We start from the raw sequence: 24,961 nt of genomic DNA on the forward strand, positions 1-24,961 counted from the left end.
AAAGAAAAAGGCTTATGTTAATTATTTAATATTAATGGTTTGGAATTTGAAATGTCTTAGTGAATGTGGACTGCAATATTTATGTGAAGTTGAGTTTAGAAGATTGTTACCACACCTAAGTTTTTTTTTTGAAGGAAATTACCACACCTAAGATGAAATGCTTTGTTATGCTCTTTTTATTTGCTTTGATTGATATTTATTTTTTGTTGGTATTCTTTGAGTAAGTTCTTTTTCTTCTTCTTGAAAAAGAAAGACCTTTATGTGCTTTACGATCCATGAGAAAAAAAAGCCTCAGCTTCTTAATTATAGATTCCGTTTCAATTACTTATAAATCTTTATGTCCATGAGGCAAAAGTGTTTTCAGATTTTCGCTTGTTTTTTGAGAGAAAAAGTAATCGATTTTCTAAGATTGATCAAAAGGGAATTAAGTTGCACATTTAATGTATTTTTTGTGGAAGCGTGGAAGAACCCAACAAAAAGAATGGTAAAATGAGAGGAACAAGAAATTTGAAATTGAGAGAATGAAATTGATCTACTTAGGTACGAAATAGCTAATATAACCAACTAACAACTAAACAATATTTCTTTTTTTTGTTGAGAGAAATTAACAAACTATTCATGACTAACTATGACAACTGTAATAAATACTAACAAATCTCAAAGTAAATCTAACGTTATTTAATTTATTTGAAACTATAATTTGTAAAATATAAAATCCAACGATTTCACTCAAATCATTAGTAAGAAGTGTAAAATATTATATTCGATTTTCAACATAAAAAGGATGTATGAGAGAAAAGTGCACCACATTGTGGATACGGGTTGATGTTGAAAGTTTCATCTCATATGTTGATGGACCTTGACGGGGTTTCAAACAACTCTCTAAACCACTTGAAGCTTTACTCAAATATTGCTTGAGCGAGAAGAATTTGTTGAAGAAATTTAAAAGCAGCTATAAGAAAATAATTTACAAATTTGTGGATCTTTCATCTCTTAAATTATTTTAAGAGCATTCATAAGGGAAACGATGTTTGAACTTTGCACTCAGAATGAGTTTCTTCCTCCCATTGCAATAGATGAAATTTTGTCAACTTCAGCTTTTAACAAATCATCGCTAGCATGACCGAGGTGAATGTTCTTTCTTCTTCTTCCTTTTTTATTTTGGGTATTTTGTGATGAAAAAATGGATGTCTTTTTCTCACTTTTTTCTAATTTGTTTGTAGTTTGTATAGATGAAGAAGATAAAAATAAATACTAATAAAATAAATAATAATAAAATAAAAATAAAGAAAATTGCTTATGTTTCATTAATTATTAAAGGCTTAGAATTTGCTACCGGTTTAGAAAAATGTTTGTAGTTACCTTAATTACCTTTATGTTTGTAGTATTAATTTGCTTGTTGATTAGTATTTTGTGATTAGTATGTTAAAAAAGGCTTAGAAAAATGCTTTTAAACTAGCAATGAATCAAAACTAAATAGTAATTACCTTAATTAATACTAACAAAACTTTATCTATATCTAACAATTTTAGTCTTTATAAGAAATATTTGGTCACACTTTTTATTGTACTCTGTTTAACACACTCCAATTATAATTAAGCACTTTATCCACTTTTTTAATTCTTATACTTGGTACCGGTTTCTCATTTTGTTAAGTAATTTTATTTAATTTGTTTGAAATTATTATTTGCATTTTCACCTTATATTCTTTATTTCTTCAAAAAAGACTTTATATTCTTTATTCAACTAACCTCCCACCAAGAGTTCAAGATTGTCCCTTGTTCTCCCTTTGCGGCTTATTTTGACGGCGACAGCTTGAATTTTCTGTTTACATATTGTTTTTAATGTATTATATAAAATTCGAGTTTGATTTCGTAGTTGAATTTTCTGTTTTCATACTGTTTTTAATGTATTATATAAAATTGGAGTTTGGTTTCGTTTGCTAATTCTCCCTCTTTGCATTGAACTATTGAGATTTTTTTGTTGCTACTAAAATGTGCAGAATGAGGGGAAAAACATAGAAAATTGAAATCCATAAAAAATATTGGGTAAAAAATGAGTAGAAACTTCATTGTGAACATAAAAAAGGAGACCGTGGAAAAAAGTAAGATCTATAAATAACCCGAATGAGTAAAAAATGAGTGTGATTAAATTAAATCAGGAAATCTAGACAAAAAATAAAAGAAATTAAATCAAGAAATGAACCCTCAATATTAAAACGAAGCAAGGCCAAACATACGAGGAGATTGACGAGGAATAAAAAATAGTTAGGGAGAAAGACACTAAAATAGAAAATAGTGCCATTTTATATAACATTTATCAATTGGCTCGACTTGCTAACGGATACATGAATAAAATCCATGGATCGATGATGTGACTAATTTTGACTATTTTTTTAGGATGAACTTTTTTTTAAATTAATGATTTAAATTTACACTTTGGATTCATCAATTTAGAAATGCACTTCTCATACGTACAAGTTACTCAAGATCTTCTTCCTCTATTTTTTTTCCCTCTGTGTTTATCTCTATCTCTCCTCACCACTTCTTCCCATAATCACTCTTTAGTCTTTTTATTTTCTTTTCACAATTAACATATTTCACTCAAATCATCAGTAAGAAGTGTAAAATATTCTCGTGGAATTTCAACATAATAAGAGCGTAAGAGAGAAACTTGCACTACATTGTGAATACGAGTTGATGGGGAAAGTCCAGCTCCTATGCCACCAAACTAATATGTCGATTGACCTTGATAGGGTTTCAAACAACTCTCTAAACCACTTTAAGCTTTGATAAAATTTGGTTGAGTAAGAGGAATTTGTTGAAAAATTCAAAAGCAACCATAAGAAAATAATTGACACATTTGTGGATCTTCAATTACTTCAATCATTTTAAGAGCATTTATAAGGGAACGATATTTGAACTTTGCCCTCACAACTCATAATGAGTTTCTTCCTCCTATTGGAGGAAATAAATTTTTGGCATCTCCGGCTTTTAACAAATTATTGCTAACATGATTGAACAAATTCTCTTCTCCACCTACAGCTTCGGGATCTCGATATTTCCCCCCAAGGTTGGAGGTAGAACAGAGACTTTATTTGTTCATTTTAACATGGATTTCTAAAGAGCGGGAACAGTCGAGAATTTGTACCTTGCATGGAAGGAAAAAAACTCAACAAGAGTTATGAATGTAAAGTTAAAACTTTGTTCCTCTTGTAAATACATTTGCAATAATTTAAGTGATTCAAGCACCAAAAGTGTGCCAATTTCTTTTGGTTTCTCTTGATTCTTTTAACAAGTATCTCCTGGTCATTCAATATTTTAGCCAAATTTTAAGGGATTTAGTTAGTTGTTGTCTCTCTCTTCAAATTCCTTCGTAACATTGGTTTGTTGACCTACGAGTTGAAGTTTCCCCCTTCAAAAATCAGGTTGATGGTCAAATGCTCTTTTGACGATTCAAGTTGATGGTGTTCAGGTTAAAGGGGTTAAAGGTATATGTGGGGCGGTCATTAATCACTTCAAAGATTACTTTAAAGTAGTTAGATTATCGCGAACGGGTGTTGAGGAGTTGATGTTTAATTCTTTGACTGATGAGGAGGGGGTGATTTTGACTACACCTTTCTCTAAAAATTAGGGTTTTAGGCAACCCAAGCAAGGGTTTTAGGCCTCGAAATTTTGGGTGAAAAAAAAAAGGTCTCTAAAAAGTTAAATTAAGGTTTTAGGCATCCCAAGCAAGGGTTTTAGGCCTCAAAATTTTGGGTGAAAAAAAAAAACCCTCTAAAAAATTAATTTGGTCATAAATTCAAATGTTGGTCTCCATAAAATTGATTTTATATAAATATTCTATTAAAAATAATAATTTTCAAAGCAACATTAAATTTTTTAGGCCTTTTAATCTGTTGGGTCGGCCCTGGTACCAGCAAGCTACATTAATTTTTTTGTTTTAGACCTCTTAGTCTGTTGCGTCGGCCCTGGTACCAGCAAGCTACAATTTCAATGATTTACATTCTTCAGTAATCTTACATGGGATGAGGATGAACCCCGTCGTGCAAGGACCTTGAGGTAGAATTTCAATGATGAGCAGGTCAGAATACAAAATTTAAACCATACCTTGTAGATTTTCGATTTAATAAGAACTTTGGTAACTCTTCATCGTGTTGAACTCTTAGCTGCTAATGATTTCCATAAAATTGAGGTAATGTTAACTAGTGACATTTACAGCATTATATTTGTTGAGCAAAGAAACTGGAAAACTACTTGCACCATGCTTCCTGTTGAGATTATACTCAACTACACTGATTTTGTCCATTATTTTATAAGGTCCATTGTGTTTAGGATTCAATTTATGGTAAACCATCTTATTCAATGTCTTATTTTATAAGAATGGATTTTTAGAAGACCCGTATTTGCAACCTGATATTCAACTCCTCTTTTATGTTTGTTTGACGACGATTTTTTCTATCTACTAGTATATTGCTTTCAAAACAATGAAATACTAAAATGTTATGTTTAACTAGACCAATGACCCGTGCTACCGCACGGGTCCTACCACGTAGAAGTTAAACGAATCAATTAAAATAATGTAACCATACATTGGCGATAGAAGTTTTATATCATACGCCGATTATTGTATGTGGTAAGACATTAGGTTCATATAAAATACCTTCTCTTCAACCAATATCATGTTCATGAAGATGATGTCATCTGGATTCTCCTTATCACGGATGAGCCAGATATGGGCCACACGCACAAGCAACTTCAAATCCTTCTTCCCACCTTTGACGGCTGAAATGGGGGTGAAAATGTTGGCCATCTTAAAGAGAAAAACAGATACTTTCGCTTACAAAACAGAATAGATGTATTCTCATAACTAACTGGCATTTAAACAGGTATTGACAAGTTATTTTCGCTTACAAAACAGTTATTATTCATTGTAGCCATAAAATGCAATTATTGCGAATTGATTTGCAATGCTCTCATACCTGAAATTTCGAGTAGCAATAATGAGAAATGAATTTGATTAGTATAATGCTAGAATAATGCATAATGATTGACACAAGTATGTCTCTATCAGGTAACTGTGATGAAAACATGCTATTGGTAGTAATTCCTATTTATTGCAAACATAAAAGCAATTAGTGCAAATTAAATGTAAAAGTGTGGGCGACAATCTTAAGAGCAGAGACCAAAAGTGTGGAAGACAATCTTTTGCGAGAGCAAAAGTTGAAAGAAAATTTTAGAGGGACCAAAAATATATCTAATCAATTTTTTTATTAGCTTTTATTTTTATTACACTGCTTTTTCTTACTATTGGTAATGGTAAATAAGGTGCAATGTGTGTGTATATTTTTTCTTTTTGTTGGTGTAGTAGTATACTTTGTAGTTAAAAACAACACGTATGAAAAGGATATTACGATGTGAAGCAATTTTTATTCGAAGAAAGTTTTTTTATTAAAAGTAATTCTTATTAAAAGCAATTACTATCTATTTATAGCAGCCATTGTTGAAAGCAATTAGTGTAAATTAAATGTATTTTTTTAAGAAAGTTTTTTGTAAAGGAATTTTAGCTAGGTATATTCACTCGCGTGTTTTTAATGTGAATGACTATAGTATTATATAGTGGTAAAATTTAGTGGTAAAACGCATATCTTCCTATAACTTTAGTGGTAAAATTTGGGGGGAACTTCGCCTTTAGTAATCGTTAAGAGTTTCTGTACATAAAAATGATGGTAAGAGACGATAATGGTGGGTGATGGTAGTGGTAGGAGATGGTAATCGTTAGGAGTTATGGTGATTTGATTAGCATTAACTACGTTTTCAATGACCATTATGACATATCTGCATGAGAGAGGAAATGAGAAGTTTAAACATAGCCTTTGAATCAACGGCTGAGATTACATGCCAGTTAATCAACTCTAGCTTTTATAATAAAGGGTAATCGTTAGGAGTTATGGTGATTTGATTAGCATTAACTACGTTTTCAATGGCCATTATGACATATCTGTATGAGAGAGGAAATGTGTAGTTTAAACATAGTCTTGGAATCAACGGCTGAGATTAGATCAGCATAGAATTTAAACCAACGGCGGAGATTAGATACATGATTAGGAGGGGAAAAAAGCTAGTGATTAGGGCAAACATGCTAGCTAATCAACTCTAGCTTTTATAATAAAGGATATTCATCATCGGTACTAAAAATGTTGCGTACGATACTTTTGACTTCCTATCAGCATGTCAATGTTGTGCTTCTTAGGTCTATTAAACACTAAATTTTTGTAGAATTATTTTTAGAGTGCAGTGGCTTTATCTATTAAAATAGTGGTCCCCCATTTTGGTTAGAGTATTACTTTTTCCACCCTATGTCTTTCCTCGCGCGCCCTATTTTTTTTCCAATTTTACCCTTGGTCCGGATTTCGTATTCCGGAATGTATTGTTAGTATTTTTCAGATGTTTCCGGATTTTAAAATCCGGAATAGTATTTTAGCAGAACTTTTGCAATTTTAAGCTCTACAATTCGTAAAATAAAATGCGAATAAAATAAAAAACAGAAATAAAAAGACACAAACATAAAAACAACTCATTTTATTAATATATGAACAATTCATTACAATAATTTTCAAGCTTTTTAAGCTTATTACATAAGATCCTAAATCTATTTCTAATCTCCAAAGAGCCTAATTCTAATCTTCTAAGAGCCTAACCACTGGTATGTGATAGGACATACCAGTAGTTTGGCTATTGGAGGAAAACCGGAGGAGGAGGGAAGAGGAGGGCGGGAAGAAGAAACAAATGACCCTGAGGGAGGTGGGGGGTGCTCAGACTTACACCCAGACAGGCGAAGCTAAGAACCACACTGACCCACATGACCCTCAGATGAACCGCCCTTCGTTGCAGCGCGGTTCCATCCTCATTGACCGTTCATACAAACCCTGAAAGTTTTCAACGAGGCCCTTATCTATGAAAGGCCAACGATGGAAAACCATGGTTGTAGAAGGAAGAAGAGGAGGAGAGGGTGGGAGAGGATGGTGTGAGAAATGGTGGGGTTTGGAAGGCTATTTATAGGGAGGGGTGAGTGAAAAATGGTTGGGAAGCCATAAATGCAGTCAAAAAACGTGGTGAAACACGTTTTTTTGACTTGACCACCGATAAAAACGTGTGGTGCAGACCACCGGCCATGACACTGATGCAATCCGGAATATACAATCCGGAATGCACCTTTGGTTTCTGCAATATCCTTTCCGGATTAATGCGATAATGGTGAACGAGGGAAAAGTTGGCACTTCCTGTAGGGTTAAGGACATTCCGGAATGTAAAATCCGGAACGCTTCAGCATTGTATTCTTTTGAAAGAGAGCCATTAATTTGGGTTTGGACGGTTACAACCACTAACACGTTTTCATTGACTGTATTAATGACCTAGGACTTGTTTAAGGCTATAAATAGGCTTCCATCTTCAACAAATACCTCCATTCTTCACTTCACCTCTTTTCTTCAATTTTCTTCAAACGTTTTTAGTTTTTTAGGGGTGTCGGTGGTGTCATGGTCATTGTTGACCGTTCCTATGAACCCTGCAATAACACTTCAGCTTGTGTGGGGTTCATATAACGGTCAAGAGAGACCCTTGACATCAAAGAAAGACACAAAATATTCATATCGATTTTGTTCGGATTTAATTTTCCGGAAATCACTTCACCTATTTTCTTCAATTTTCTTCAAATGTTTTTAGTTTTTTAGGGGTGTAGGTGGTGTCATGGTCATTGTTGACCGTTCATATGAACCCTGCAATAGCATTTCAGCTTGTGTGGGGTTCATATAACGGTCAACAGAGACCCTTGACATCAAAGAAAGACACAAAAAAGCGCACAACATCTGGTCCGGAATTTATTTTCCGGAAGTAACTAACAATCTGGTTCGGAAAACAAAATCCGAACTAGGGGTATTTTTGGAATTTTTGCAGGGCGCGCGAGAAGGCGGTAGGGTGGGAAAAGTAAATCTCTTTTTTTTTTTTTGAAAAACAAACAAATCAATTAATGAACGAGATCAGCAAAATACAAGTGTTGGACTTGGTTAGGAACAGCCTCCCACCAAATGTGATTGGGCTCCTCATGGGCCAAATGGACTAAGAGATGAGCTGTCTGATTTCCTAATCTAGAGATAAAATGAAATCTGCAAAGATCAAACTGACCACTCAGCTTCCAGATCTCATCTAAAATAGACCCTAGATAAGTTTTCTCCTTTTGTCGCTTATTCTTCAGTTTATCAATAACAGTCTTACAATCACTTTCAAACTCCACTTGACGGAATCCACAAGTAGCAGCCAATACCATGGAAGCATACAAGGCATAAACTTCAGCCGACGAAGCATCATCTAAACCATTCCTACACCATGTAGCCGAGGTTTTAACAAGTCCTTCAGAACATAGTCACACGGTTTGTAATTCACTTTGGTAAGTGGTACAAATTCGGGTACGCGGTTCGCTACTCTTAAAAGAATTCGGTACGTAAGGGGGTATACAGAGTTGGTACGCTTGAGTTCGTTATAAGTTTAAATTTAATAATTAGTATATTGTTGATAACAAAATTATTTAATTAAAAATATAAAATAAACAATGAAAGTATTAATCTTAGCTCAGTTGGTATGGACAATGCATAAAATATGCAAGGTCCGGGGTTCAATCCCTGGCCACCACCATACAAAAAATTAACCTTTACAAAAATTTAGAGTTAGAGGTTTGAAAGCATGAGTACTAGTAGTTAAAATTGTCCCACATCGGCTAGTAGGCAACATTGAGTGGAAAGCTATGTTATAAATAAAGAAGCTTCCTTTTGCGCTTCGTATTAAAATCGTCCCACATCGGCTAGTAGGCAACATTGAGTGGAAAGCTATGTTATAAATAAAGAAGCTTCCTTTTGCGCTTCGTATTGAATATCAGAGAGAATCCCATGCCTTTAATTGGTGGGACCGGGGCTTATTCCTCTCTTTAAGGGGAGGTATGACCAAGAGGGTTTTCATTTTGTTGCAAGAGATCAAGAGGATCTTCAGAGCAATGGTGATTACCGAAGACCAGGGTTTAATCATCTTGATCCCTTGCATAAATCAGAACCCTCTAGATCATGTCCTTAGGCATTCTCTTAATTAGTGCAAGGTTTTAGATGCTTTGCTTGTACGTTAATTTCCAAGAATTCCCTTGTGAATTTTGACTAACTAGTTTGCGAAAGTAAAGTATTGTGAATCGGTTCGTGCGACAGGTTTTCACTCCTTTATCTGGATAGGTACCAGTCAGGGCCGGCCTAAGGGCCAAACAACCCAAAAAAAAGACTTTAAGCCTAAAAAATTTGGGTGAAAAAAAGGCCTCTAAAAAATTAATTTGGTTATAAGTATATTACATGACATATATAAATTACAGACATTTGCATAACTTAACTAATTACCAACAAGGTCTGGATTACTCTTGGTGATAAATTCAAATGTTGGTCTCAACAAAATTTATTTTATATAAATATTCTATTAAAAATAATAATTTTAAAAGCCACATTAATTTTTTTTGCTTTAGGCCTCTTAATATGTTGGACCGACCCTGGTACCAACGAACTACGATTTCAATGATTTACATTCTTATATAATCTTATGAGGATGAACCCAACGTGCAACGACCTTGAGGTAGAATTTCAATGATGAACAGGTCAAAATGCAAATTTTAAACTATATCTTGTAGATATTCCATTCAGTAAGAACTTTGGTAACTCTTCATCATGTTAAACTCTTAGCTGCTGATGATTTCCATAATCTTTTGGTAACTCTTCATCATGTTAATCTTTTGCTGCGAACATGGAGAGAGACGCAACCACTTGGTTCCGAGGTGAATGTTCTTTCATTCTTCTTCCTTTTTTATTTTGGGTATTTTGTTATGAAAAAATGGATGTCTTCTCACTTTTTCTAATTTGTTTGTAGTTTGTATAGATGAAGAAGATAAAAATAAAGAAAAATGCTTATGTTTCTTTAATATTAAAGGCTTAATTTGCTACCGGTTTAGAAAAATGTTTGTAGTTACCTTATTACCTTAATGTTTGTAGTATTAATTTGTTTGTTGGTTAGTATTTTTTTTATTAGTATGTTAAAAAAGGCTTAGAAAAATGTTTTTCAACTAGCAACGGATCAAACCTAACTAGTAACCACCTTAATTAATACTAACAAAACTCTATCTATATCTAACAATTTTAGTCTTATAAGAAATATTAGGTCACACTTTTTATCGTACTGTGTTTAACACACTTCAACTATAATTAGATTAAATTATACTTTTATTTTATTTTAAGAGAAACATGAATTACAATATGTTCTTCTCTTATGTTAAAATATACACTCTCTATCTTTGAAAAGTAAAATGTATATTCTCCTCTCCTTTAAGATGTTTGAATTACAATTGTCTTCCTTAATAATTAAATATGCACTACACTTTATTATATTTTAATATAAATAAATATTTTTATGATATACACTAATTTTGTATTTAAATTTTGATCTATTTTAACAGGGAAATTTTTTATAATCTATTTTAATCTATTGTAAATAAAAAATAGGGAAAAATATGTATTCAAATTTTGATTATATTAAAATAGACTCGCAATACTTAGGGAATGGGAGTGAAATGTTTTCAAATATTTTTAAATAAGAGAGGAGAAAAATGTATATTTTAACATAAGAAGAAGTGTAATTCAAGCATGTTTGAGAGGAGTGGAGTGTATTTTACTCTTATAATTAACCACTTTATCCACTTTTTTAATTCTTATACTTGCTACCGGTTTCTCGTTTTGTTAATTAATTTTATTTAATTTGTTTGAAATTATTATTTACATTTTTACAACTTTTTATATTCTTTATTCAACTAATCTCCCACCATGAGTTCAAGATTGTCCCTTTCATGTTCTCCCTTGCGACTTATTTTAACGTCACAGCCTTGAATTTTCTGTTTTCATATTGTTGTTTTTAATGTAATATATAAAATTTGGGTTTGATTTCGTCGTTGATTATGTTGCTAACTCTCCCCCTTTGCAATGAACTATTGAGATTTTTTTGTTGATACTAAAATGTGCAAAATAAGGGGAAAAATAGAGAAAATTGAAATCCATAAAAAATGTTAGATAAAAAATGAGTAGAAACTTCATTGTGAACACAAAGGAGGAGACTGTGGAAAAAAGTAAAATTTATAAATAACCCAAATGAGTAAAATATGGGTGTAACTAAATTAAATCAGGAAATCTTGACAAAAAAGAAAATTAAATCAAGAAATGACCTGTCAATGTTAAAACAAAGCAGGGCCAAACATATGAGGTGATTGACGACGAATAAAAAATAAGTTAAATTATACCAGGGGTCCTTTAAGTTTGAGGTTTGTAATAGATTGGTCCTTTAAGTTATTTTGGTCACACATAAATCTTTTAAGTTTGTAAACGTTTTCGATTTAGTCCTTATGCCATATCATCTTAAAGGACCAATCTGTTACAAATCTCAAACTTAAAGAACTTATGTGTGACCGGAATAACTTAAAGGACTAATCTGTTACAAACCTTAAACTTAAAGGACTTATGTGTGACCAAAATAACTTAAAGGATCAATCTGTTACAAACCTCAAACTTAAAGGACCCGAGGTGTAATTTAACCTAAAAAAATAGTTGGGGAAGAAAGACACTAAAAATCGAAAATAGAAAATAGTGCCTTTTTTTAACATTTATCAATTGGCTAGACTTGTTAACGGATACATGAATGAGATTGTTGGATAATATGACTAATTTTGATTATTTTTTAGGATGAATTTATTTTTTAAAAATAATTATTTAAATTTACACTTTGGATTCATCGATTTAGAAATGCACTTCACCAAATACTTTAGTTCCTTTTTTTTTTTTACAGTTAACATATTTTCACTTAAATCATCAATAAGAAGTGTAAAATGTTCTCTTATTTTCAACATAAGAGAAAACTTGCACCGTATTGTGAATACGAGTTGATGGGGAAAGTTCAGCTCATCCTAATTTGTTGATGAACCTTGATAGGGTTCCAAACAACTCTCTAAACCACTCAGAGCTTTGACTAAAATATTGATTGAACAAAAGGAATTTGCTGGAGAAATTCAAAAACAACCATAAGAATTTTTTTACACATTTGTGGATCTTCAGTCACTTAAATCTTTTGAAGAATAAGGGAATGATGTTTGAACTTTGCCCTTACAATCCAGAATGAGTTTCTTCCTCCCATTGCAGGAGATACTTTTTTGGCAACTCCAGCTTTTAACAAATAATTGATGGCACGGCCAAATGAATTCTCTTCTCCACCTCCACCATCAAGATCTCGATTGTGGCCCCTAACGGTTGGAGGTAGAGCAGAGACTTTGTTTGTTCGTTTTAACCGTTGTTTCAAAAGAGCTTGAGTTGTCGAGAATATACAAATCTCTTGCCGTGGAAGGAAGAAACTTCAATTGGATTGTGAATGTGAAGTTAAAACGTTGTTAATTCTCACCTTACAAGCCGGTTTTGTAAGGATGAGTTAGACCTCAAATTTCAACATGATATCAGAGCTTGTCGAATTCAAGTGTCACCTGCCTATTCATGCACCAAGCCCAAATAGTGGGGGGTGTATTGGGAAAAACCCAAGTCCCACATCGGATAGATGAGACTCTTTGATGAGAGTTTATATAGAGGAAGCAATCCTCACCTTACAAGCCGGTTTTGTAAGGATGGGTTAGACCTCAAATTTCAACAGAATATGTAAGAAGAAACAACATGTTTATCTCCTCATCCATGTTCCTCATCCATGTCCACACAGACTTCAGTTCTTAGAGCCCTTAGAGCCCTTCATTCTTATCTCCTCATCCATGTTCCTCATCCATGTCTCTCCTCATCCATGTCCACACAGACTTCAGTTCTTAGAGCATGTTCCTCATCCATGTCTCTCCTCATCCATGTCCACACAGACTTCAGTTCTTAGAGCCCCTTTATTTGAAAAAACTTGTGTTTTGAACTTCAGTTCTTAGAGCCCTTAGAGCCCTTTATTCTTATCTCCTCATCCATGTTCCTCATCCATGTCTCTCCTCATCCATGTCCACACAGACTTCAGTTCTTAGAGCATGTTCCTCATCCATGTCTCTCCTCATCCATGTCCACACAGACTTCAGTTCTTAGAGCCCCTTTATTTGAAAAAACTTGTGTTTTGAAAAAACTTGTGTTTCCTCATCCATGTTCACACTGACTTCAGTTCTTAGAGCCCTTAGAGCCCCTTTATTCTTATCTCCTCATCCATGTCTCTCCTCATCCATGTCCACACAGACTTCAGTTCTTAGAGCATGTTCCTCATCCATGTCTCTCCTCATCCACGTCCACACAGACTTCAGTTCTTAGAGCCCCTTTATTCGAAAAAACTTGTGTTAATGTTACTATGCTTAGAGCCCCTTTATTCGAAAAAACTTGTGTTAATGTTACTATGCTCCTTGCAATGGGTTAACATGATCTCGAAATTAGGACTTGGTTTTTTCCCAATATAAATGCTATTTTCCCATAATCTGAAATTCTATTTGCAATTGTGTTAATGTTACTATGCTCCTTGCAATGGGTTAATATCTTGTGTTAATGTTACTATGCTCCTTGCAATGGGTTAACATGATCTCGAAATTGGGACTTGGGTTTTTCCCAATATAAATGCTATTTTCCCATAATCTGAAATTCTATTTTCCCAATCGAGCCCCTTTATTCTTATCTCCTCATCCATGTCCCTCATCCATGTCCACACAGATAGAGCCTGTTCCTCATCCATGTCTCTCCTCATCCATGTCCACACAGACTTCAGTTCTTAGAGCCCCTTTATTCGAAAAAACTTGTGTTAATGTTACTATGCTTAGAGCCCCTTTATTCGAAAAAACTTGTGTTAATGTTACTATGCTCCTTGCAATGTGTTAACATGATCTCGAAATTGGGACTTGGGTTTTTCCCAATATAAATGCTATTTTCCCATAATCTGAAATTCTATTTGCAATTGTGTTAATGTTACTATGCTCCTTGCAATGGGTTAATATCTTGTGTTAATGTTACTATGCTCCTTGCAATGGGTTAACATGATCTCGAAATTGGGACTTGGGTTTTTCCCAATATAAATGCTATTTTCCCATAATCTGAAATTCTATTTTCCCAATCGAGCCCCTTTATTCTTATCTCCTCATCCATGTCCCTCATCCATGTCCACACAGACTTCAGTTCTTAGAGCCTGTTCCTCATCCATGTCTCTCCTCATCCATGTCCACACAGACTTCAGTTCTTAGAGCCCCTTTATTCAAAAAAAACTTGTGTTAATGTTACTATGCTTAGAGCCCCTTTATTCGAAAAAACTTGTGTTAATGTTACTATGCTCCTTGCAATGTGTTAACATGATCTCGAAATTGGGACTTGGGTTTTTCCCAATATAAATGCTATTTTCCCATAATCTGAAATTCTATTTGCAATTGTGTTAATGTTACTATGCTCCTTGCAATGGGTTAACATCTTGTGTTAATGTTACTATGCTCCTTGCAATGGGTTAACATGATCTCGAAATTGAGACTTGGGTTTTTCCCAATATAAATGCTATTTTCCCATAATCTGAAATTCTATTTTCCCAATCGAAATTAACAGCATTTTTTTTCAATGTAAATGTTGATTTATCGAATGCCTTACCTTTTCTTTGTCCCATCAATAATGTTCGTCTAGAAGAACCACAACAAGAATAAGGAGAAGAAGAAGGTTAAGGAATCAATAATGTTATCAATGATCCTCGATTTTCACATGTGCACACCGAAGCATGAAACAAAGGTGGCCTTTGACTCTCGCCTCAACCACATGTTTACTCACAAAAGTTTTTTTTGCTTAGTTATGTTTCCATTGACAAGAGCTTAGTTATTGGACCGTCATGATATTCCTAGGGTCTTAGGAGGCCTCCCGAAGGACTCCAAGACCTCCTTAAGGGGCGTAAGACCTCTAGAAGGGCATGAGCGCCCTCCAAAAAGGACCCCTAGGCCCTGGCGCGTTCTGCTAGGGGCGCCGACCTATTGGTCTTCTAGAAACCGCCTAAGATTTACATAAATCCGTAAATACCCCTACTGCTTGGAAACCAAGTAACCAAAGCCCAAGCCCAAGGAAGGCTATAAATACCACTCATGGGATCATTCCCAAGGCATCTAATCATCAAGCCAAAAACCCTAGTATACGATTCCTAACCCTAGAATCCTGACCGTACTTTTTGACAAGTACAGTTGGCGCCGTCTGTGGGAAAAGGTAAAACTAGCCTTGACCACGTTTCCGAATCGCAAATCGTGATTCGGGAAACCTAATACTAGACCTCTGAATCGTAGAACCCCTTCACGATTTGGAAACCCCTCCCCTTTTTCAAACAAACCTAGATCGCACCTCACGTACGATTTAGAGAAAAGCCTCTCCTCATGGCAACACAGGAAGAGTTGGAGTCCATGCGAACCCAACTCGCCCAGCTGCAAGATCAAAACGATGCCCAACAAGCTTCGATGGAGAACATTCAACAGAAACAGTTAGAGGAAAAGGAGGAGTCGAATCAGGGCGAGATGGACGATCCCGAACCACAACCTCTGTCCGCCGAAATCTGGGACGCGCCAGTCCCAGAGAACTTCAAACCTCCTCACCTCTCCGTTTTCGACGGCAAGAGTGATCCCATGGAACACGTTACGGCCTTCAACACTCGGATGGCCGTAGTCGGAGCTCCAGACTCCCTCAAGTGCAAACTGCTGGCGGGTACTTTTTCCGACGCCGCCCTACGATGGTACATGAGCCTTCCGCGATTCTCCATCCTCAGTTATCAAGACATGACCAGGAAACTTACCCAGCAGTTCTCCGCCAGCCGCCACCGCAATGTTCAGCAACCAGCCTGTTTAACGTGTGCCAGGGACACAACGAATCCCTCAGGGACTATTTAGCCAGGTTCAACGACACAACCATAAAGGTGACCAACCCTAACCAAGAAGTGTTCGTAGGAGCTTTCCAGAACGGTCTAAGAGCGGGACAATTCAACGAGTCCCTGGCCCAGAAGCCCGCCGACTCCATGGAAGAAATCATGGCCAGGGCGGAATGCTACATCAAAGGTGAAGAAAGTAACGCTGAGAAGAAAGCAAGAGACGCAAGGGAACGTGCGCCCAACAATTCAGAGCGGCGTCCTTACCCACCGCCCGGCGGTAGGGACCGCGCCCCCTACAGAGGAACTGACAAACGACCTTTCAATCCCTACTATCGCAAGCCGAACTTGGAGAACTTCACCCCCTTGAACACAAAGCCAGAGCGCATCATGAAAGAAATCTACGAAACAAAACTGATCCCAGAGCCGCCTCCGACACAACGCACCACCATGGGGGAAGACAGGGACAAGTGGTGCAAGTACCACAAACTAAGGGGCCATGACACCGACTCGTGCATACATCTTCGCCGCGAAATTAAGAAACTGATCCAGAGCGGAAAATTACGGGGATACGCGCGGGACAGAAGGGACGAAAGGCCAAAGGCGAGCAAGAAGGAAGAAGTCGCCGAAGAAAAAAGGCACACACTGAACACTATATCCGGCAGTTTCGCCGGAGGGGGCGAGTCGAGTTCATCCCGGAAGAAGTACGTGCGCCAGGTGATGTTGTGCCAAGAGTATTAGGAGCATGATCAGCAGCGCGTGCCCGACATTTCCTTTTCAGCCAGAGATTACCGAGATGTTGTGCCACACGATGACGACCTTATGGTCATCACCCTACAGATCTTTAACTGGGATGTGAAGAGAGTCTTAATAGACCCAGGCAGCTCGGCCGATATACTGTACTATGACACCTTCGATCGAATGGGTTTAGATCCGGTACAACTACAACCTTTCAAAGGGACGTTGGCAGGATTTACGGGCGAGCAGGTTCATGTAAGGGGCTATATCACCCTAAAAACAACTTTCGGAAGTGGTTCTCACGCCAAAACCATTCGCGTCAGGTACCTCGTGATCAACGCGCCTAGTTCTTACAATATTATCATAGGGCGGCCATCTTTCGATCTCCTGGGAGCATTCTTGTCCACTAAATTCTTAGTGATGAAATATCCGTTGAATGATGGGAAAGTCGGCACCATCCGAGGGGATCAGAAAATTGCTAGAGAATGCTACCACAATAGTTTGCGCCTGCAGAAAGCAAAGAAGAAGCCCAATAACGAGATAACACACGAGGTTAACATGATCGACCTAGACCCCAGGGAGGATTTTCAACAAGAACGCCTGGAGCCCACCGAAGACTTAAAGGAAATCTCTATTGGACCAGAAACTCATCATACCACGAAGATTGGTACGTCCTTAAGCCTTGGGGAAGAAACCGCCCTGATAAACTTGCTGCGAAGGAATCTGGATCTCTTTGCCTAGAGCCCATCTGAAACGCCAGGAATGGATCCTGACGTAGCATGCCACCATTTGTCAATAAAACCCGGCGTGAAACCAGTTGTTCAGCGAAAAAGGAAAATGGGCGAAGAAAGAAGAAAAGCTGTAGACGACGAAGTAAAAAAGTTGGTAGACGCCCACTTCATAAGTGAAATAAAGTACCCTACCTGGTTGGCCAATACGGTCCTCGTAAAGAAAGCTAACGGGAAGTGGAGAATGTGCGTAGATTACACTGACCTAAACATGGCATGTCCTAAAGACCCTTATCCCCTCCCCAACATTGATCACCTGATCGACAACGCCTCTGGATACAAAACCCTGAGTTTTATGGACGCTTATTCCGGCTACAACTAGATACGTATGGACCCCCTGGACGCTCCCAAAACGGCGTTCATGACCAACACGAAGAACTATCACTATGAGGTCATGTCTTTTGGCCTCAAGAACGCAGGCGCCACTTTCCAACGATCTATGGACACAGCCTTTTCTCAGCAGATAGGGCGCAATCTAGAAGTGTATATTGATGATCTAGTAGCAAAAACAAAAGAAGGGCGTGATCACGCAGACGACCTCGAAGAAATTCTGAGCCAGGTTCGGAAATACAGAATTCGTTTGAATCCAGCAAAGTGTTCCTTCGGAGTACAGGCGGGAAAATTTTTAGGTTTCCTCTTAACCAGAAGAGGCATTGAAGCAAACCCCGAGAAGTGTCAGGCGATCATCAACATGAGAAGCCCTTCATGCATCAAAGAAGTACAACAACTCACAGGAAGATTAACAGCTTTATCTCGTTTTTTATCCTGCGCCGGAGACAAGGCTTTCTCTTTCTTCGCTTCCATCAAGAAGAAGGAAAAATTTGAGTGGACGCCGGAATGTGAGGAGGCTTTCCAGCAGATAAAGAGTTTTCTGTCAAGCCCGCCTGTTCTCAAAAGACCAAGTTCAGGCGCCGTCTTATTCTTATACTTGGCGGTCTCAGAAAACGCCATGAGCTCAGTCTTGGTAGAAGAATCAGAAGCAGGAGAACAACCAATTTACTTCGTTAGCAGGGTTCTTAAAGGAGCAGAGTTACGATATCAGAAGATAGAGCGACTAGCACTAGCCGTAGTGACAACGGCGAGGAAGCTACGGCCGTACTTCCAGAGCCACAAGATTGTCGTGAAATCCGATTACCCCATCAAGCAAGTACTTGGGAAGCCAGACTTGGCAGGAAGAATGGTAGCATGGTCTGTTGAACTGTCTGAGTACGACGTACAATTTGTCCCCCGAGGAAGCATCAAATCTCAAGTCTTGGCGGATTTCGTCGTAGAGCTCTCCTCGCCAGTTCAGGAGAAGGCCCCTTTCGTATGGCTTCTGTCTGTAGACGGTTCTTCCAACTTAAAGGGCAGCGGTGCAGGCGTGATCTTGGAAGGACCAGACAACATTCTCATAGAACAATCCCTCAGGTTCGAATTCAAGGCGAGCAACAACCAAGCTGAATACGAAGCATTGATCGCCGGCATGACTTTGGCCCAGGAAATGGGGGCTGAAAATTTAAGAGCTAAGAGTGACTCCCAACTCATAACAAGTCAGATCTCGGGCGAATATCAGACAAAGGACGCCCAACTTTCCAGATATCTAGCTAAGGTACAGCACCTCGCCAAACACTTCACATTCTTCGAAGCAATTTACGTGCCGCGAGAGGAAAACTCCAGGGCAGATTTATTGGCAAAGCTCGCCAGCACCAAACGACCCGGGAACAACAGGACCGTTATCCAGGAGGTAGTCGCTGCTCCCAGCACGAAGATTGAAGAAGTCCATCACATCACCGAAAGCAAAGAAGGCTGGATGGAACCATTACTGAGGTACCTGACCGGTTCGTTCACGCCCACCAATAGCGAAGAAGAACAAACGGTCAAGAGGCGAGCTTCAAAATTTATCATAGTTTCCGGCAAGTTATATAAGTGTGGACGAACGACTCCTTTATTACGCTGCCTAGGCGAGGATGAGACTCACCTAGTTCTTCTGGAGGTACACGAGGGAGTGTGTGGAAGCCATATCGGAGGCCGCGCCTTAGCCGCAAAACTTCTTCGAGCTGGATATTTCTGGCCCACCATGCTTCAAGACAACTCCGATTTCGTCAAAAAGTGTGACAAATGTCAAAGATTTTCAGATAAGCAGCACGCCCCATCTCAAGAGTTGACTTCTGTTTATTCTCCGTGGCCTTTCCACAAGTGGGCAGTTGACATCGTCGGCCCATTTCCTCTTGCACCAGGACAACTTAAGTTCCTCATAGTCGGAGTAGACTATTTCACCAAGTGGATTGAGGCAGAAGCAGTTGCCAAAATAACAGCGGAAAGAGTCAAGAAGTTTTATTGGAAAAAGATCATATGCTGTTTTGGCCTTCCGAAATGCATAGTGTCAGACAATGGAACTCAGTTCGCAAGCTCAACAGTGATCGATTTCTGCAAGCACTTAGGAATACAAACGAAATTCGTCTCTGTAATCCACCCACAAGCCAACGGACAAGCTGAATCCGCTAACAAAGTTATCCTCAACGGAATCAAAAAGAAGCTAGAAGCCGCCAAAAGTCTCTAGGCAGAGCAACTCCATGAGGTATTATGGTCTTATCACACGACCCCCCACTCTACAACAATGGAAACGCCATTCACAATGGTGTATGGTACGGACGCCATGCTCCCAGTAGAAATAGATACTCCCACTTGGCGACGAGAGTTCTTTTCTGAAGAAGGTATTACCCTTTTTAGTATTATGCTTAAACTAACCTCTGTGTATGCAGGAACGCCCATCATTCTTACAAAGGCTTGAGTTTATAATTCCTTTTTTCTTTATCTAAGCAAATAAAGTAGGTTTGGCGGTCAGCATGGATGTCATTGATGAAGTCAGAGAACAAGCTCACATCAGGGAGTTCGCCGCCAAACAGAGAGCAGCTCGCCGCTATAACTCCAAGGTAGTACCCAGAGAAATGAAGGAAGGCGACCTGGTTTTGAAGCAAGTTGTCGCCCCAACCAGGATTGGAAAACTTTTCCCAAACTGGGAGGGACCATATAGAATACGGGAGAAGTGCAGTCACGGAGCATACAAATTGGAAGAACTAAGTGGAGAGGCAGTGCCTCGTACCTGGAACGTGGCAAACCTAAGACACTACTATAGTTAATTTTCTGTTATTTATATTTCTATCACTAGTATTTCCTACAATAAAGATGTATGCAGATGCAACACCAGAATGTTATTGATATTACAGGGTTTAGGTAGCACTCTTTTCCCCTGCAAGGGCAGGGGTTTTTAACGAGGCGCCAATTCCTTTCATATATGTTGTCTACTCGCCCTTGTTATTTTCCATTACAGATAAACTTCGTTGCCCACAAGAAGTGAAGAGAGGTCCAAAGGACCTGCGAGCCCGTCAACCTTTGAGCAAGGCTCTGAAGGGTCTCGCCAAGTCGAAATAGTCAACCTTTAAGCAAGGCTCTGACAAATTGAAGAGAGGTCCAAAGGACCTGCGAGCCCGTCAACCTTTAAGCAAGGCTCTGAAGGGTCTCGCCAAGTCGAAATAGTCAACCTTTAAGCAAGGCTCTGACAAATTGAAGAGAGGTCCGAAGGACCTGCGAGCCCGTCAACCTTTAAGCAAGGCTCTGAAGGGTCTCGCCAAGTCGAAATAGTCAACCTTTAAGCAAGGCTCTGACAAATTGAAGAGAGGTCCAAAGGACCTGCGAGCCCGTCAACCTTTAAGCAAGGCTCTGAAGGGTCTCGCCAAGTCGAAATAGTCAACCTTTAAGCAAGGCTCTGACAAATTGAAAAGAGGTCCCAAGCATCCTCGGCGACCGTCAACCTTCAAGTGAGGCTCCGACGGTGCTCGCCAAGCCGAAGCAAACTCGTTACCCTTGAAGCGAGGCCCGCCCAAACACACAATACACCATAATACGTAATACACCATACGACGCTCCCGAAACAAATAGTGGGCAACGTATAATTAAATAACGCTATAATCAGTATGCCTCTCTTTCGCTCTGCACCAAGAAAGATATCCAAGAGGAAAAGTCGATTCCATATAAAAAGTTAGAAGAAGAAATACGAAAAGCACACAGCGTTAAAATTGCGGTTTTAAACAAAGCATAAATATAATCTCGACAAAATAAAGGGCCATATTGTTCAGAAAAGCAACCAAGAGTTAAGTTACAGTAAACCAAACAAAACAAAATAACTTAAAGGAAAAACAAAAACAACAAAGGTTCATTCATCGTCTTCCAATTTGCCATCCACAATAATCTTGAAAGGATCCAGCTCGTCCACCTTAGCATCAGGGTTGAACAACAACACCTGCTCAGTTGCTCGTTTGAAGCCGTTTTCAAAGTAGATGGCCAAAGAGCGCCTTCCTTCATCAACAGCCAGATCCGACTTCTTCAGAGCTCGGTCTTTCTCGTCTCTCTCCAGCTCGGCGGCCACCTTTGCCTTCTTCATTTCTTCCAAAGCGCCCTCGGCGGCCTTCTTATCCCGCAATGCCTCTGACAGCCGCCCCTCTAGACCAGTGGCTTTATGTTTCCACTTCTCCACATCCTCCGCAGCATCAATATTTTTCTTCTCCAGCGTTCCGTATTTCAACTCCAGAGCGTGATTCAATAGCAAAACACGCAGGGCGGCTGTGCCCGCATCAGCCACTAGATCGCTGGCTTTGGCTTTCACCGCTGCTTCAACATCAACCTTGGCGAAGGGCACCTGTTCCGCCATGTACCTTCAGGCCAAACAGAACAAACTCATTAAGATACAACACAAGAACCCACGGTGAAGAAACAACTTAAGACAAGAGAGCATACCGTCGAAAGTCGAATTCAGAGTGCCAGAACGACTCCATGGCCTCATCGTTGAGAGAAACGCCTCCAAACCCTTTACTCGCCGTTGGGCGACTCCCGCTAGCCTGGCTTCCCTTCACAGCCCTAGGTTTCTTCGGGACGGGTGAGTCAGCTCGAGCAAGGGCGTTCCCCTCACTCCCGCCTTCAGAACCCTCCACCTCGATCACAACGGCATCACCCTTGGCAGCTTCTTTCCTCTTCAGCTTTCTTAGCGATACGCCGGCGGGATTGCTCGACACATACCCCTCCGGGTTCTTACTTTTCTCCAACTCCGCAATATACTTCTTCATCTCCGCTCCAGTTAGGGGCATCATCTCTCCTGCAAAAACAAAGTCACAAAGTTTCGAATTAAAAGCTTCCTAAAAAGATATTAGTACAAAAGCTCAAACTACGGACAAAACGAGTAAAAACACTCACGCAAGTAAGCCTCCATACGGGCATCATCGCCTTCTCTATTCAAAAGGTCATGAATATTGGTAAGAGGGACATTCTCCAAAAACTGCACTAGCTTCCGCTCGTAAAGAGACATCTCGCCCAAGTGGTACCCTCCCACAGCCAGAGGACTCTTTGTCCAACGAAGGGGAAACTTAGGCTTTCCAGCTTCCATCACCGAGGCTGTAGAGCACTCTGGTGCCCCTTGTACCCTTACAAAGGTGTCGCGCCACTCCTTTTTGAAGTTGCTGGCATATGGGGGAAACAGCCTTTTTCCCGAATGGGCGGAAATCGTAATCCAAGTACCTTTGTTGACATCTTTGGTACCGTAGAAACAGAGGAAAACACCAACGGAGGGCTCAAGGTCCAGGGACTTGCATAAAACCTCAAAACCCCGAATAAAGGCCCAGCTGTTGGGGCGGATTTGGGTGGGCGCCACATTGAGATACTTCAGCACGTCCATTTCGAAACGTGAGAAAGGAACCTTCACGCCGAACTCCTCCAGTACGGCGGTATATACGAAGTACGACTCATCGCCTTCCCCCGTCTCTTGGTCACAGACGCGTTCGTCGGGATCACAAGACAAAAGAACCACGTCCTCCTCGCGGCCGGTAGCGGAGATATCAAACTTGCTTCTAAATAGGTCCATGGCGGACACATCCACGTACAACGATTCCTCCGCTAAAACTTCTTCTGCAAAAGAGTCCATCCCTACTAAGCTATCACCAGGTTCCCCTTCTGCCAAATCAGACAACGGATTCTGGAGTGAACAGATCTCCAGACACTCGTCCTCCTGACGATTCGTCCCTGAAGTGGCAGAAAGAAACACACAGTCACTATCTCTACTTGAGTTAACGCTGGAGTCACTGGATAAATCGCTAAACAATTCCTCCCCGTGTAACCCTTGATAAAAAGTATCCCAGTTAATAACCCCATCCGGACCAGTTGCATGTCTCAGACACTCTTTGCGCAACCGATCCCTCTCAGATGGATCAGTGGGATGAATCAGATTCCCCCTCTCATCGCATTCTCTAATCAAAACCATACCTAAATTCGGACTCTCACGAAGCGTAAAAATAAAAGTAAAAAGTGAGAGAGGATGAGGAATACCTGTGCTGGAAAATAGAAATGTATGCTGAAGCCGCTTAAACCGGAAGGAAGTTAGGAAAAAAAGAAAAAGCTTGGCACAGCAAACGGAAGCGAAGAAATGAGAGTAAATGAGAAGCCAAACGCGTCCTTTAAAAAGACGAGGCCGCCTTGGGAAGCGTGTCTGAAACGATTGAGTAGAACAACGTCATTTAGATTTTGACACGTGGCGATCATCGGGGACGAGAAGAATACGAAGCGTCCAGAAGGCGAGCCGACGTTGTCTCAAGAACGCCACACGAGGAACGTCGCCATAACTCCAAATAGAACCTTGAGCGTAAATCATAGAACGCCCAAACGGCGTGCATCAACTGACGTCAGGCGTACTAACCACTTCGCCTTGTCCCAAGACTTGTGCTTGGGGGGCTGTGGACCGTCATGATATTCCTGAGAAAGACTTAATGGCCTCCAGAAGGTCCATCCCCTTGTCATCATCACTTCGCCTTGTCCCAAGACTTGTGCTTGGGGGGCTGTGGACCGTCATGATATTCCTAGGGTCTTAGGAGGCCTCCCGAAGGACTCCAAGACCTCCTTAAGGGGCGTAAGACCTCTAGAAGGGCATGAGCGCCCTCCAAAAAGGACCCCTAGGCCCTGGCGCGTTCTGCTAGGGGCGCCGACCTATTGGTCTTCTAGAAACCGCCTAAGATTTACATAAATCCGTAAATACCCCTATTGCTTGGAAACCAAGTAACCAAAGCCCAAGCCCAAGGAAGGCTATAAATACCACTCTTGGGATCATTCCCAAGGCATCTAATCATCAAGCCAAAAACCCTAGTATACGATTCCTAACCCTAGAATTCTGACCGTACTTTTTGACAAGTACAGTTATGTTTCCATTGACAAGAGAGACAAGCCCAATGATAACCTAATTACCTCAAAATTAAACCTGGTTTTCTTCACCATTACTACAAAATCGACTTGGAGGACTATAATAAGAGAGTAGAGGATAATACGAATGAGGATAAAGCTGAAGAAGATGGATTGATGGAGGAGAATGTTGGTGATAAAGGATCCGAGTTGGACGAGACAAATGAAACAGAATATACTAGATATAAAGATACATATACAGATGAAGGTGTTGATGACAAAATCTATGAAGAGGAAGCA

General features: G+C 39.4%; 1 protein-coding gene across 1 annotated transcript; it reads left to right on the forward strand.

Annotated features, from left to right (window-relative positions):
- Positions 1-15,459: 15,459 nt before the first annotated feature.
- Positions 15,460-17,420, forward strand: LOC146906920 (uncharacterized). The gene is made up of 3 exons (XM_085728998.1): positions 15,460-15,784; positions 15,880-16,658; positions 16,782-17,420. Exons 1-3 carry the CDS (start codon positions 15,460-15,462, stop codon positions 17,418-17,420), a joined length of 1,743 nt encoding a protein of 580 aa, XP_085585124.1.
- Positions 17,421-24,961: the final 7,541 nt, after the last annotated feature.

This window comes from Medicago sativa, chromosome 7 (assembly GCF_051527215.1).
Source record: "Medicago sativa cultivar Bolivia chromosome 7, Bolivia_mono, whole genome shotgun sequence".
In the NCBI taxonomy this organism is placed as follows: domain Eukaryota; kingdom Viridiplantae; phylum Streptophyta; class Magnoliopsida; order Fabales; family Fabaceae; genus Medicago; species Medicago sativa.